We start from the raw sequence: 14,451 nt of genomic DNA, 5'->3' as shown, positions 1-14,451 counted from the left end.
GTAAATGTGTGAGAGTTAACGTAATAAGTCAATTAAGTAAAAACAATTTCAATTTTATGAAAAATAAATATTTAAATTTATATTCTCGAGTTAAAAGTGTTTAACGATATATAAATTTTAATTTTTAAATAACTAATAATAAGAATAAAATTAATTATAGTTCAGAGTTAACATGGAAAATCTTGACGTAAAACCATAAGAATTGACATAAAAACTTATAAAAGTGGAATAATTAAATTTTAAATCTTAACATAAGTATGTAATAGTTAACGTAACAAGTCAATTAAGTAAAAACAATCTCAATTTAATAAAAAATAAATATTTAAATTTATATTTTCAGATTAAAAGTGTTTAATGATGTACAAATTTTAATTTTTAAATAAAGAATAATAAGGATAAAAATAATTCTAATTCAAATTTGACATGGATAAGCCTTGACGTAAAACAATAAGAATTGATGTAAAAACTTATAAAGGTGGAATAACTAAATTTTAAATTTTAACGTAAATGTGTAAAAGTTAATGTAACAAGTCAATTAAGTAAAAACAATCTCAATTTAATGAAAAATAAATATTTAAATTTATATTTTCTGATTAAAAAAGTTTAACGATGTGTAAATTTTAATTTTAAATAAAGAATAATAAGGATAAAAATAATTTTAATTCAAATTTGACATGAAAAAGTCTTGACGTAAAACAATAAGAATTGACGTAAAAACTTGTAAAAGTGAAATAACTAAATTTTAAAATTTAACGTAAGTGTGTAAAAGTTAACGTAACAGGTCAATTAAGTAAAAATAATTTCAATTTGAAAAAAATAACTATTTAAATTTATATTTTCGGATTAAAAGTGTTTTACAATATGTAAATTTTAATTTTTAAATAAAGAATAATAAGAATAAAAATAATTCTAATTCAAATTTGACATGGAAAAGCCTTGCCGTAAAACAGTAAGAATTAACGTAAAAACTTGTAAAGGCGGAATAACTAAATTTTAAATCTTAACGTAAGTGTGTAATAGTTAACGTAATAAGTCAATTAAGTAAAAATAATATCAATTTAATGAAAAATAAATATTTAAATTTATATTTTCAGATTAAAAGTGTTTAACGATGTGTAAATTTTAATTTTTAAATAAAAAATAATAAGGGTAAAAATAATTCTAATTCAAAGTTGACATTAGAAAGCCTTAACGTAAAACAGTAAAAATTGAAGTATAAACTTGTAAAGGTGAAATAACTAAATTTTAAATCTTAACGTAAGTGTATATGAGTTAATGTAACAAGTCAATTAAGTAAAAATAATTTAAATTTAATAAAAATTAAATATTTAAATTTATATTCTCAGATTAAAAGTGTTTAATGATATGTAAATTTTAATTTTTAAATAAAAAATAATAAAGATAAAAATAATTAAAGTTACTATTAGAAAGGTTTATTATAAAGTTGTATGTATTGACGTAAAATCTTATGAAGGTGTAATAATCATATTTAAAATCTTAATATAAATTTGTAAGAGTTAACGTAAATAAATTTTATTGTATTAAATTAATTAAATTAAATTTTAATATTAAAATAATAATATTTTTATAATTTATAATAAAAAATAAAATAAATTTAAAAGTTTAATAACTTAAAATAAACTAAGTAAGTTTAAAAAAGATCTACGTTATTATCCAAAAATAGATAAGTTTAAAAATTAAATATATTTTTATCTATTAACTTGTTATATCGGTTTTTATTATTTTTTAAAATTTTTATTAATTAACTTTACAGGAAGTTTAAACTTATTGTAGTATTCACCCTAAAAAGATACTCTCAAAAAATATATATATATATATATATATATATATATATATATATATATATATACTCTTCTCTTTTATCCTTGTAATAATTTTTGGAAAAAGTTGCCGGTTTTGTAATCTTTTATAGGTTTGTGAAAAATTACACACAACGAGGGGGGCACGTGGTCACCGGCTGTCACGTGACAGAGTTTTCTTCACCGCGTCATAGAAATTTAAGCCGTGTCCGACCGGCTGTTATCAGTAAAACCTGTTTCACTTTTTTTTAATAAAAAAAATCTGAACTTAGATTCAATTTCGTTTATTCTTTTTGATATTTTCATTGCTTGCTGTGTTCCCTTTCGAGTTTAAAGAAAACCACCTTCCTATCTATTTCATTATCTCTCTCGTACATGAAAAGCTACTTTTATTTAAAACCTCCCGAGTTCACCGATTCAACTCTGTCTTTAGGGTTTTTCTTTCCTTAATCAGGTGCGCCATATTCTTCTTCGTGTTTAACTGCAAATTACCTCTGATGTAAACTTGCAATGCTCTGTTTGTTTGCCGAGAAAATTGAGGAAAAGAGACTAACAAAAAGTAGCAAAATCTTTGGATCTTAGGCCTTTTTTAAAACAATGAATGAAGAATGTTTTTTTTCTTCAACAAACTTTGAATTCGTTTGTTAAGCGCAGGTGAGTTTTTTCTTTGATTCTGGTAGCGTGTGAGTTAGGGTTTAACGTTTTGGGCTTAAAATCAAATCTTTGGTGCTCTAATTAGATTTTTTTTAAATTTATGTTTTTGAGTTTTCCCTTTTTAATGGGTTGTTCCTGGAGGAACAAAGTTTCACAGTATGTGCTAATTAGTTGATTTTCTGTTTATCCACGCCCAGCAATGAGGCAGCGAATGTTCTTTACTTCGATAATGTTGTATGATGATCACATGTTATCTCTCTGCTAAAATAGATTTTCAGTTTACTTGCATGCTTTGCCTGTTTGTAAATTGTTTTATTTAGAATCTGTTAGTGAGTTGAATTCTGTTGTTTGGATTTCTATATATAGTAGCAAAGATGTCTCGAGTGGAGGAGCTATGGGAGCGGTTAGTACGGGCAGCATTACGGAGGGAAAGATTTGGGATGAGAACAATAGGTCAGCCTGTTGGTGGAATTGCTAGTGGAATTGCTGGATATGTTCCTTCTTCTCTTGCGAAGAATAGGGATATAGATGCAATTCTGAGAGCTGCAGATGAAATTCAGGATGATGATCCCAACGTAGCTAGAATTTGTATGTTAATCTCTTCTCCCTTTGGTATCTAAGATACCTAGGTATGAATGTTTTGTTATTCTATATCCAACAATGGTGCAGCTCTTTATATTTATTTATGTTTCTACATTGTAAATCATTGGAGTTGGAACTGGCATGTTTATTTCTGTTTGAATTTTTGGATGATATGTGAAATGGTTCAAATATATGTCTTAATACAATACTGTATATTCATAAACCCATTAAATCATGAGGAAACTTTTATCAATTGTATTATTTGCAGGTCACATGAATGATGAAGTCACCAAAAAAGAAACTAAATTTTGTTCATTTTTACATGTTTTCTTGTATTTGATTATGATTATGTTTTTCCTTTTACTGTACTAACTTTAAACCCTTCTCATTATAATTGGCTGCTGGCGATTTATATTCTCGATATCCTTGTTGAATAAATAAGTTTAATGCCCTCATTTTCTATCCTTTTATTTTTTTGGTTGAATGTGTTTGACTCTTGTAATGTTTGGTACAGTGAAATGAGGCCAGTTTAAATGTTCATTATATAGCAGTTTTGGTGATTTATTTGTTGTACTGCATGATTAATCATGTTTTTCTTTTTTAAATTTTTGGTTCATCTCCCATCGTTTCATAAACCTTCAACATTTGATTTCGTTGAGTGGTCATGAACTTAGAATAGGATATTTATGCATCAGAAAAAACCCTCATGCTGCTCCTAAAACAAGTGCTTTGCTTTGTGCACATGCATTCACATGTCATGCATTTAAATATGAGCTTGTGTGATGAGGGGATGTGCTCTTCAATTTTAGTGGATGTTTTGGATAAAAGCCCTTTTTTAATTTTCATTAATTTTTGTGTGACTGAATTATGGCCCTTAGAGGGTTTCTAGTTCTATTGAAACATTACTGATTGTGAACATATCTTATATAACTGAAACCCTTGCAGAACGCTATAATTCTTACAGTTAATAGACAATGAATGATTTAAAGTCAAATAAATGAAAGCTGTTTAATGTTTTTGAACTTGCTAATTTTATTGTTTTCCTGCAGTATGTGAGCATGCCTATTCACTTGCTCAAAATCTGGATCCTAATAGTGAAGGAAGAGGTGTTTTACAATTCAAGACTGGTTTAATGTCTGTCATCAAGGTATACTTCTACTCTACAAAAAATGCTGATAGCTTCCTCTGCCCTACTGTTCACCAAGCGAGAACTTTTATTACAGCAGGTCAATGAGTACTTTTTTGGTGTGCATGTTTTTGCTGTTTGTGAGTAGAATTGTTGATTGTTACTTGTTCCCTTGTGTGTTAGATGCTCATAGCACATTCTTCAAATATGGTTGTCTATTTTACTTTTGAGAGCTCCTTGAGTAATTGAATTGACATTTTATGATGAAATATTATACCTGCTTGCACATGTATGGATTTTGGTTTGTGTTTGTGCTTATGAGGGTATGCATGTTGGGATCTGTTGGAGAAGCAGGTTGGCTGATGTGGCTGTCTCATGATTGATTTGAATATTGGATGCATTTTTTCTAAAGATATGTTATGCAGAAAATGTGGTTCTCTTAATGTTTCTACCTACTGTCATTTGTATTTCTTGGCCCATTCTGCTAATTTCAGCAAAAGCTAGCGAAGAGAGAAGTGGGAACCATAGATAGGAGCCAAGATATTGCTCGCTTGCAAGAGTTCTACAAGCTTTATAGAGAGAAGAACAATGTTGACAAGCTACGAGAAGAAGAAATGAAGTTGAGGGAGTCAGGTGTTTTTAGCAGTAACCTTGGGGAGTAAGTATCTTAATAGGGATCATGCCTTTTTAACCATAGCTTCTCTCCTTTATGTTTGTATATTATTGCACTCTTTGCTTATCTGCTTCCCCTTTCTCAAAAAATTTCTCTTCCTTGTAAATGTGATTCCTTGTGTGGTCCGAGTCTTCAATTGAGTATTTTGGGTACCTTGATCAATTTTGATTATGTGTTAAGAGTCCTGAAATACATACATGCTATGGTTGGTTACATGTTTAACTCTATTAGCATTATGCCTCTTTAAGTGTCATTTTTTTGATATTACATAAATGCCTCTTCAATTGACTTTCTTGTTGCAATAAATGATGTTGTGGGTCGTATATGTGCATCGTATCAGATTCCTCAAAGTTACTAATATATTTTTCCATTTAGTTAGTGCAAATGTTTCTGTGTGGCATGTGTGATAAATTGAAAAGAAAAATCACACAAGAGTGTTATTGAGGTTCAAAAATATCGTAGTCTACTCAAGGCTCACCAAACCCAAAAGTGTTAAAAAAAAGAGACAAATTAATTGTTGCTTGCTGTGCTATAATTTTATTTGGCATTTATGCATTGTTGTTGGTTAAACCTTAAATTTCTTTATTTATAAAATGAATCTGTTGCTTCATGATGCAATTGACTTTTTTGAATACCATTTTTAAATAGATGGGGTTAGTCTGTTTATAACTTTGGTGGTGATTTTGCTTGATTGATCTCCATTTTTCCTATTCTTTGTTTTACATTGTTTTATTCACTCCTGTTTTTCTAATTCTAGGTTGGAGCAGAAGACATTGAAGAGGAAAAAGGTTTTTGGAACATTAAGAGTTTTGGGGATGGTATTGGAGCAGTTGACAGAGGAAATCCCTGAGGAGGTTGGTGGTATAGCCTTTATTTGTTATTTAAATATTTTTAACTGATATTTTTTGTTGTTGTGCTTCAAATTTAAATGGTGGATTTTAAGCTTCAGTGAGGTGCACATATCACTTAACTTCTAAACTTCTTTGTCTTTAAGCAATTCTTTTGTTCGCATCGTTAAACAATTTCTTTAAATATATGCATAATCTAGCAGTATTCTAATAACGTTCCATATTCAGAATGTTAAACTGTGGTTTGGCTTTTTGAGTAGCTTCTCTGCTTTAGAAAGTTGAAGTTAGGCCAAATTGGGGTTTGAAAAACAACTTCTGCTTGGGCCAAGACTTGCAGCTTCAGATAGAGCTAGGAATTGTTGAGAAGCTGATAGATGTTATGGAGATATCCTTATCTTGACTGACCAACAACATTCTCTGAAAAGCTGTACTTTGATTCGTCTTTTACTGAAGTTTCTATGAGGTCAAAAAGTAATCTCATTCGTAGCTTCTAGATTATAATTGAGGGGAATGCATACCTTCTACAGCTTTGTCAAAATGGCAAAGTACAAAATGGTTAGATGTTAGGTCACACCATACTGTTTTTCTTTTCTTTCATGTCTGTTTTTTTTAAAAGTAATTTCGTTTTTTCTGCTGTAGTGCTTTTTCTTTTCTCCTTCCTTTTTAAACTAGTAAATTTTCTTGCCATTGAGAAACGATTATTGGAGTCATCTAGGTGTCTTAGTTGGGAGTCTGTCTTGTTTTTTTATATGCATTATTGAGCATATGGGGTTTTTTACTTCTTAAACTCATTGAATGTCAGTTTATAACACACGAATGGTGAAAGTGGTAATCTTCCTGTGTAAGTTGTGGTATTGGAGCTGTAGCATCACTCAATCTAAGATGCTTTGCAACTGATAGGTTGTGCTGTTGCTAGTTTTATTTCCAAATATACTATGAGCAACTCCTGTTTCCTTTGTTGTTGTTTTTTTCCTTTTTTCAGTTGCAGCAATAGTAAAATTTGAATTATTTCTTGATCTAGTAGTCTTTGAATGGAATCAAGTTTTGCCTCAAATGAAATCCAGTCACCTAATAGGTATTTTAGCTGTTTCAATTTGAAAAACCGCTCTATCATATTGGGAATTGTTTTTGTTTATAAGAAGCTAATCCTCATAATTAGTATGGGAGCACTTCCCATAGATGTTCCTATTTCTGAGGAGGTTCATAGATTTTCACTTTGGTTTTTGTCAGTTGTCGTGAGCTATTTTGTAGGAAAGAAGAGTGAATGGTGGTAGAGTATTAAAAGGTTTTTCTTTTTGATTCTTTTTTGGGTTAGGATTCTTTTAATCTATTTAATTATTACATTGCATGTTTTTCCTAGTAAACATAATTACTCAAGGCACGTGGCTATGGTCAGCGTACACCCTTGGTATTATTAGTTCTATGTATGCCTTGATTTAATGTTTTCTATGAAACATATTTTGTGAAGCCACTTTGTCTCCTCAAAGCATCTGATATATTTTGTTGTCAGCAAATACTATATTACCACAAACACATAACCCGTGGGATCTCTCAACACTGTGATGTTGTGTTAGTATCATTTTCAGTAAAATTGATTTGGGCTATTATAGCAATTTGGCATATGCAATATGCACTCTTTTTTAGTTGTCAAAAATTGTGTCATCATATTCTGTAGTGTGCTGTTCCATAGTACTATGATCTTATGATTCAAGTACCTGTTTGTGTAATTGTAATTTCTTTTGAGCAGCTGAAACGGGTCATTGATTCAGATGCAGCCATGACTGAGGACCTCATTGCTTATAACATTATCCCATTGGATGCTCCTACCATAACAGATGCTATTGCGTCATTCCCTGAGGTTAGATCTTTTTGCTCTTTCTAGAGCTCATATTAAAATGTAGTTTAGCTTTTTTTTTCTAAATTCTACTAAACTACAAAAATATATGGGCAGGTACGAGCAGCTGTTTCGGAGTTAAAGTACTTTAGGGGCTTGCCAAGACTGCCCGCCGATTTTTCTATTCCTGATACAAGGAGTGCTGATCTTTTGGATTTTCTGCATTATGTTTTTGGATTTCAGGTTTGTCTTCTATGATGACATGGAATATATGGTGTTTTCCTTTATGCTATTTTATTTACTATTTGTAGACTTCAGTATTTCTAAGTTTAAACAACATTATTGGATAGGATCTCCTATCCTATGTAAGCATCAGCTTGCAGTACCTGTGTTTTCTTGAAGTTTCCAATGGCTTTTTTCTCTTGGCCCCTGCTTGCCTGCTAATTTACCTTTGTATGTTGCCTGCCTTGGTCTGCTTTCATGCTTATTTATTCTGTAGTTTCACATGTGCAACCCTTTTTCCTCCTGGAAGGTCTAGGTCTTGTAGAAACTATCAACCTCTAACTATCCCTTGCTGCATACGTCCCAATTTAACCAGCCAGGAAACCATAAGTTGACCTTCGTAGATTGTGTTTGATATTGGATTGAACATATATTGGCTTTTATTTTCCTTTGTGATGGTTGCACTCACTACTTAGCTTATAGATTGGACTTGAGCAATGTCTTCATTGTGCATATTTTGCGTTGTGCTGTATCAAATAATAATTTACATGAGAAAAGTAAAAACATTTCAGTGCATTTGACTGAAATATAATTTCTTGGTCCATAGTTTTCTTATTAGTTTCAATTATTTATCTTATGATAGTGTTTCTAATTTCTTTACTCATCCTCATGTAATTGTTCTTTAAACTTATCATTGATTAAATATCTGTCTTTTTAGTGTCAATTTTGTCACTTTTGACATTTTTATTTAAGGTCTGATTCATATACTTTTCTGATTTCAGAAAGACAATGTTTCTAACCAACGTGAACATATAGTTCTCCTGCTTGCCAATGAACAATCTCGACTTGGTATACCTGAAGAAACTGAACCAGTAAGTTGTGTTATTCTTTGCTATTTTGCTGAACTTTCCAATGTTTATTGAATGCCCCATGATTGGCTTTTGAGAGGTCCCTGGTTTTGGAAACGTTTGGAGAGGTGACAGCACTCACTTTCCATTTTTCTCAATAATGATCTTCTACTAAGATTCTTTTGGTTATATTTGCTTGATGCGTGTATGCAGTGAGCGAGGACTGTGCTCCTAAATTTTGTCTGTGGGTTGGTCTTTTTTCCCTTTCATGCAAATATTTTACAGTTCACAGTTCAGAAGTAGTGGGTTTTTGGTGGTTACATGTCTTCTCCTTGTTGGCTTACCCTGTCTGACAATAGCTTTAACTAGCACTTTGAACTACTTGAATTAAACTTTGCTATTGTTTGACCAGAAGAGAAGAAGGAAGAGTAATCTAAGCTTCGATTTTGCTCGTTACTTTTGGTTAGAACTTAAGGTGGAGACAAAATGTTGATTTTATGACTGCTCAAAAAATGGAAAAAGAGGAAAAAAACAGCTTAAATGCTCAAATTAGGATCTAACCATTACAAAATTTGTCAATCAAGAAGATAATACTAACAATGGAGGATTTCAGATTGTCAAATTTGATCATTAACGAAAATTAGAATGTAATGCTCGCACTGTTGATCTCTCTAATAGCTATCATGTTGAAAACCAGAAATGTGTCTTTGTTCATGTAGCCAAACTTGACGCATGGCAGTTGAATTTAACTTCTATTTAAAGTTTCCCCCTCTCTATCTCTTTCTGTTTCATTTTTCGTGCTTCATCCTTTTCTGTTTCGCTTCCATCAACAGATGTTTTCATGGTAAATGTAAAGCTAATTCTTGTTTTGATTACTTAATCTTGGTGGTTCCTTAGTAGAATTTGAAATCTCTATTAAAGGTATGGTGCATGCAGCTGTAAAATGATTGTCGTTTTGTTTCTGAGTTGAATATTTTGAACTTATTTGAAGAGTTTAGAATTTCACATTTTCCCATTAGCCTAGATACCTAACCTTGATTTTGTTTAAGGCTGGTGTATTTGGCTGTTAATTCAATTGGGCCTTTTATCTTATTTTAGTAGTTTAGATTTTTTTTTTCACACTCTAATTATTACTTCTGTAACTCCTGATATTTAACATTCTGTTTGAGGGCTGGTTTATGTGACATTGTTTTTCAATTGGGTACAATTAATTTGCATTCAGCATTCTCATCATTTGATCCAGATCTTTTACCTTGATTTTTCTTCAGAAATTGGATGAGGCTGCAGTGCAGAAGGTGTTTCTTAAGTCTCTTAAGAACTACATCGAATGGTGCAACTACTTGTGTATTCAACCTGTTTGGAGCAAGTGAGGATTTCCATCTCCTTGTAGTTTACTTTGTGACTATTTTGTGAGTGCCCTTTGTTTATGACCCGCGACAATTAAGAGTTATGGACTACTAATTGTCCTGTGCAGTCTGGATGCTGTTAGCAGGGAGAAGAAATTACTCTTTGTTTCTTTGTACTTCTTAATTTGGGGTGAAGCTGCCAACATCAGATTTCTTCCAGAATGCTTGTGCTACATATTTCATCATGTAAGTGAACCTAGAGTTATTCTGTTGATGTCAAACTTATTCCTATATTGTAAAATGCTTGTTTGCAATTTGTTATTGTGAAGGGCTGTTTTTAAGCTTGTACTCACATTTGAACTGTAACTTTGGTGTGCAGATGGTGAGGGAAATGGATGAAATTCTAAGGCAGCAGATGGCACAACCAGCCAATAGTTGCTGTTCTGAAAGTGGTGTATCATTCCTTGATCAAGTTATCACTCCGCTGTTTGAGGTGGTTGCTGCGGTATGTCTCAATCTCTCAGCAGCAAGTTGTTAACAATATTTTTATATTTCCACTTCAGTTACTGGTTTGCCTAAGTTTTTTAGTTTTAAATGTGGTTAAGTGGTTTTAGATGAGCTGATTGTGGATAGTGGCTTTTACCCATGAATAATTTTGACTTTGATTATGGTTAAGTTAATGGGTCTTTATGTTTGTTGTCAACTTTTTTCCTGATTAACTCTGTTCTTCATTTTAGTTCCTTGTTCCCAAATGAATAAGCCTTTTAACTTTTGCACAATTTGAGAGGAGAGGTGCCAGCAGCCCATATACACTTATTTGCAGTGTTTTCTCGAGGGCATTTTACCTCCATTAGGTTTAGGTGAATCTCTATAGGCCCATGTACAATCCTCTGGTTTGGACTGTTAGTTTGAGGGACTTATTTGTACATATTTAACCGGTGGAATTCTTTTGTATATTTACATGTAATTTGAAGTCTTAATTTAGTAGAATAAGGGTAATAATAAGTTATTATGAAAGTTTTCATTTTATTAAAAACTGTCAGTGTAACCTCCTATTAGTAATGAAGTAATTTACAGGGTTATGTGTCTTTCAAAACCACACAGGTCATGGGCAAACTGTGTTTTGAGCAAACCCTCATGGTGAAGTTAATTTATGCTTTTTCTATTATTTCCCATGGGTGAAGGGAAATTGATTCTGATATTTTACGGAAGTTTTAAGCTATAATGGAGGTTGTGGTGTGGCTACTTATGAACTCTTTCTGTCATTGCTGAAGTCTCATATAGGTCTGATTGGTTGCTAAAGTTGCATTAAATGTTATTGTAGGTCCTTTTTACTGCGATTTAACTGCCCGTAAGCTGATTAGGAATGTAAACACTAATTTTGTCTTCTTTTTTTGAACCCATATCCCAGAATTTTGCATTTGCTTATAGTGCTGCATGCTTAAGGACCCTGTGTTACTTTAATATTGGAGCCTAGTCAGCTCTGTTTCAGGTCAGAAGAAGTTTAGAGCATATAGTGAAACTGGAGTACTTGTCGTGGATGGCTCTTGATGTATGATAATTGTAGAAATGAAGAGAAACTAGTGGTGGAAGTAGCTGCAAAGCTCTATTTACATTTAAAAATAGAACAAGAGCTGCATAATCCAAGGGAGGGATTCAAGAAATTACAAATATTCTGTTACTAATAAAGCTAGATCTTATCTTGGGGTCTTTTTGCTATATAGGTGGCAGCTGCTTGATACTCACACTGACACTTGTTTCCTCATGAAAGTCTTCATGTTTCTAACTATGCATTGAAATTTGGAATACAGGAGGCTGCAAACAATGGCAATGGCCGAGCACCACATTCCGCTTGGAGAAATTATGATGATTTTAATGAATATTTTTGGTAATGTTTTGGCAAGATTGATACTCTTTTAAGGTTTTTTTACATGTTTTGATGGCTGACCATCTGTTGCTTTTTCAGGTCACTTCATTGTTTTGAGCTTAGCTGGCCTTGGCGCAAAAGTTCATCTTTTTTCCAGAAGCCAAAACCAAGGTCAAAGGTTTGCATCTAACCACTGTTCAACTTTGCATCATGGTTGGAATTAGGTTAAGGATTTTGTTTCCTGTTAGATGTGTTCTCTTCCTTCAGATATTTGAATGCAGGTTGCAAGTTTTCTTTTTTTTTTTTTTTTTACAATATTTTGCTCATAATTAAGGTTGATGAATAATTTCTCTAAACCTAACATGTTCAACAAATAATGTAAGTGAACCATCTTTAAATGACCTATATTTAAAATACATGTTTTTCGAGAGACTGTTTGTTGTTCTTGAATAATGATAGAAATTTCAAAAATTGAAATTTACAAGTTTCTTTGAACAATTGTCTGCTTTACATTTGTACTTGAAGTCAAAGAGGCTTCAAGCTAATGGGTTTGTGAGAATGTTGAAGGGATAATCAGTTTGATTTTTTAGCCTACATTTTGTTTTAGCAGGGATTGTTTTTGCTGCGAAATAGTTAGAATGATTACCTGTTAGATTGAGCTCTCTATCAGTATGCCCAATATTTAATTTTTTCAAATATTTGGAAATTGGAAATCATTTCTATTCTTTTTCCTTGTTACCTTAAATTTTTTTTTTTAATTGATTTAACCAATGGACCCTGTCCTAGACCACCTTGTTTTCCATCTCCATTATGCTTCTTTTACTTAAGAATCTTTGTTTCAAAAGGAAGATATGAGCTTCAAAGTGCACTGTGATTTTTTCAAGATAAAGTTGAACTGTTCATCTGGTAATTGAAGGAACTTTAAATGGAAACTTGATTATTGCAGTAAGTATTTTGGTGTTTGTTATCTTTATTGCTATGTTTCTTTAATTTGCTCTCTTGCACCAACAACCCTCTATTGCTAGGGAATCTGTTTGACGGGCCTATGTTTTAATTAATACCCTGTTTTCTTTGGTTTTTGTGGGTCTTGACTGTTTATTTGCACTGTAAACTGCTACAATTTAGTGTTTCTTTCTATTCTTTTTATTTTGCAGAATCCACTTAAATCTGGAGGAGGTCAACATCGAGGGAAAACTTCATTTGTTGAGCACCGGACATTTTTCCATCTTTACCATAGTTTTCATCGATTGTGGATATTTCTTGCTATGATGTTTCAGGTTTGCAACTCTAAATGATGGCTTGTTTCTATGTACTTTTGTAGTTCTTTCTTCTTCTTCTTCTTCTTCTTTTCTGGTTTGGTGTGTGTAAAACTTCTGAAGGCACATGCCAATAACGTGCACCTTCTTCTCTTTTCGATTTCCTGTCCCACATCATTAATATTTTTTTCTTTGTGGAATGGCTACTCTAGTCTGATTGTAATTCTTTTCTTCTATAAAATTTAAGAACATGAAAACTGCCACTTTCCCTCTCCATCTGTCTCTCCCTGCCCCCTCTCCTTTTTGCAGTCTCCTTTATTGAAGGCTGAAATTTGGATCCCTAAGTATTGGCCATCACTGATAGGTGCAAGACTAAAGTTTTTGTTTTTCCCCAATTGATCTAGTCCAGAGTTTTCATCCCTCAAAAATGTATTTGAGAAATGGCTAGGTACTAAATATATTTTGAAAGCAAAGAGATATTAACTGTATTGCTCTGTGTAATTTTCTCCACTCACCTAGTTTATTCTAATATGTGCTGGTGTGGGTTCCATCTGTTAGCCAATTTCCTTTATCCAATGTCCAACAGTTCATGTTCCATTTAATTCCATGTTTCTGTTAAACTACTCCTTTCATCTGCATATACAAAATGGAAACTGCTTGATCCTTAATTGCATTCTTTTATTATGATTGCATTGATCTTTGAGCCTTCTATGGATACTCCAATTTTGTGCTAGAATAGAGTTGTATTTTTCTTTCACCTTACTTAGAATAGAGTTCTTTTCTCTTTTTAAATGGAAGCTATTCATTATCCATAACTATCATTATTATATCTTAACCATTCTTATGAATTGCTAGCTTATTTCTCTCTATTAGGGACTCACGATCATTGCATTCAATGATGGACATCTGAACTCGAAGACTCTACGGGAAGTTCTCAGTCTTGGTCCAACTTTTGTAGTGATGAAGTTTATTGAAAGTAGGTTTCTTTTTGCATCTGCTTATGTTTCATGTTTCTTGGTTTTTCTAAATAGATAATTAACTACTGTGATAATTGACTGATGAGAATTTTGTTTCTTCTTGCTGCTAAAATGTTTCACTTAAATTGCTGAAGTTCTTGCCTCATAATGTAGGTGTTTTGGATGTTTTCATGATGTATGGCGCATATTCGACCACACGACGCCTAGCTGTTTCCAGAATTTTGCTTCGATTTGTTTGGTTCAGTGTTGCATCAGTCGTTATATCTTTCCTTTATGTGTATGTTCTCAGTCAATTTGCTGAAACTTTATTTTTTTTGACTTAATTTCATTGGTTTAACTTGCACATATATATGTTTTATATATAAGATTTAACTTCTTTTAATGTTCAACCATCACTA

At 32.0% G+C, this 14,451-nt stretch overlaps 1 protein-coding gene across 1 annotated transcript in view; it reads left to right on the top strand.

The window, feature by feature from the left end:
* The first annotated feature begins 2,099 nt into the window (after nt 1-2,099).
* The window catches only part of GSL10 (glucan synthase-like 10), a 38,456-nt gene continuing 26,104 nt past the window's right edge, over nt 2,100-14,451 (top strand). Inside the window, exons 1-16 of the mRNA XM_007014743.3 lie at nt 2,100-2,274; nt 2,841-3,062; nt 4,106-4,203; nt 4,677-4,840; nt 5,613-5,709; nt 7,451-7,561; nt 7,655-7,780; nt 8,542-8,631; nt 9,876-9,973; nt 10,082-10,199; nt 10,333-10,458; nt 11,765-11,841; nt 11,920-11,998; nt 12,975-13,097; nt 13,950-14,052; nt 14,207-14,330. Coding sequence (XP_007014805.3) covers nt 2,849-3,062; nt 4,106-4,203; nt 4,677-4,840; nt 5,613-5,709; nt 7,451-7,561; nt 7,655-7,780; nt 8,542-8,631; nt 9,876-9,973; nt 10,082-10,199; nt 10,333-10,458; nt 11,765-11,841; nt 11,920-11,998; nt 12,975-13,097; nt 13,950-14,052; nt 14,207-14,330 — 1,748 coding nt within the window. The 5' untranslated portion in view covers nt 2,100-2,274; nt 2,841-2,848. The remainder of the gene's footprint in view (nt 2,275-2,840; nt 3,063-4,105; nt 4,204-4,676; nt 4,841-5,612; nt 5,710-7,450; nt 7,562-7,654; nt 7,781-8,541; nt 8,632-9,875; nt 9,974-10,081; nt 10,200-10,332; nt 10,459-11,764; nt 11,842-11,919; nt 11,999-12,974; nt 13,098-13,949; nt 14,053-14,206; nt 14,331-14,451) is intronic.

The sequence above is a fragment of the Theobroma cacao genome, chromosome 9 (genome assembly GCF_053813885.1).
Source record: "Theobroma cacao isolate CCN51 chromosome 9, ASM5381388v1, whole genome shotgun sequence".
In the NCBI taxonomy this organism is placed as follows: Eukaryota; Viridiplantae; Streptophyta; class Magnoliopsida; order Malvales; family Malvaceae; genus Theobroma; species Theobroma cacao.
Note: the sequence above shows the minus strand (reverse complement) of the source record. Positions and strands in the feature narration are given on the sequence as shown.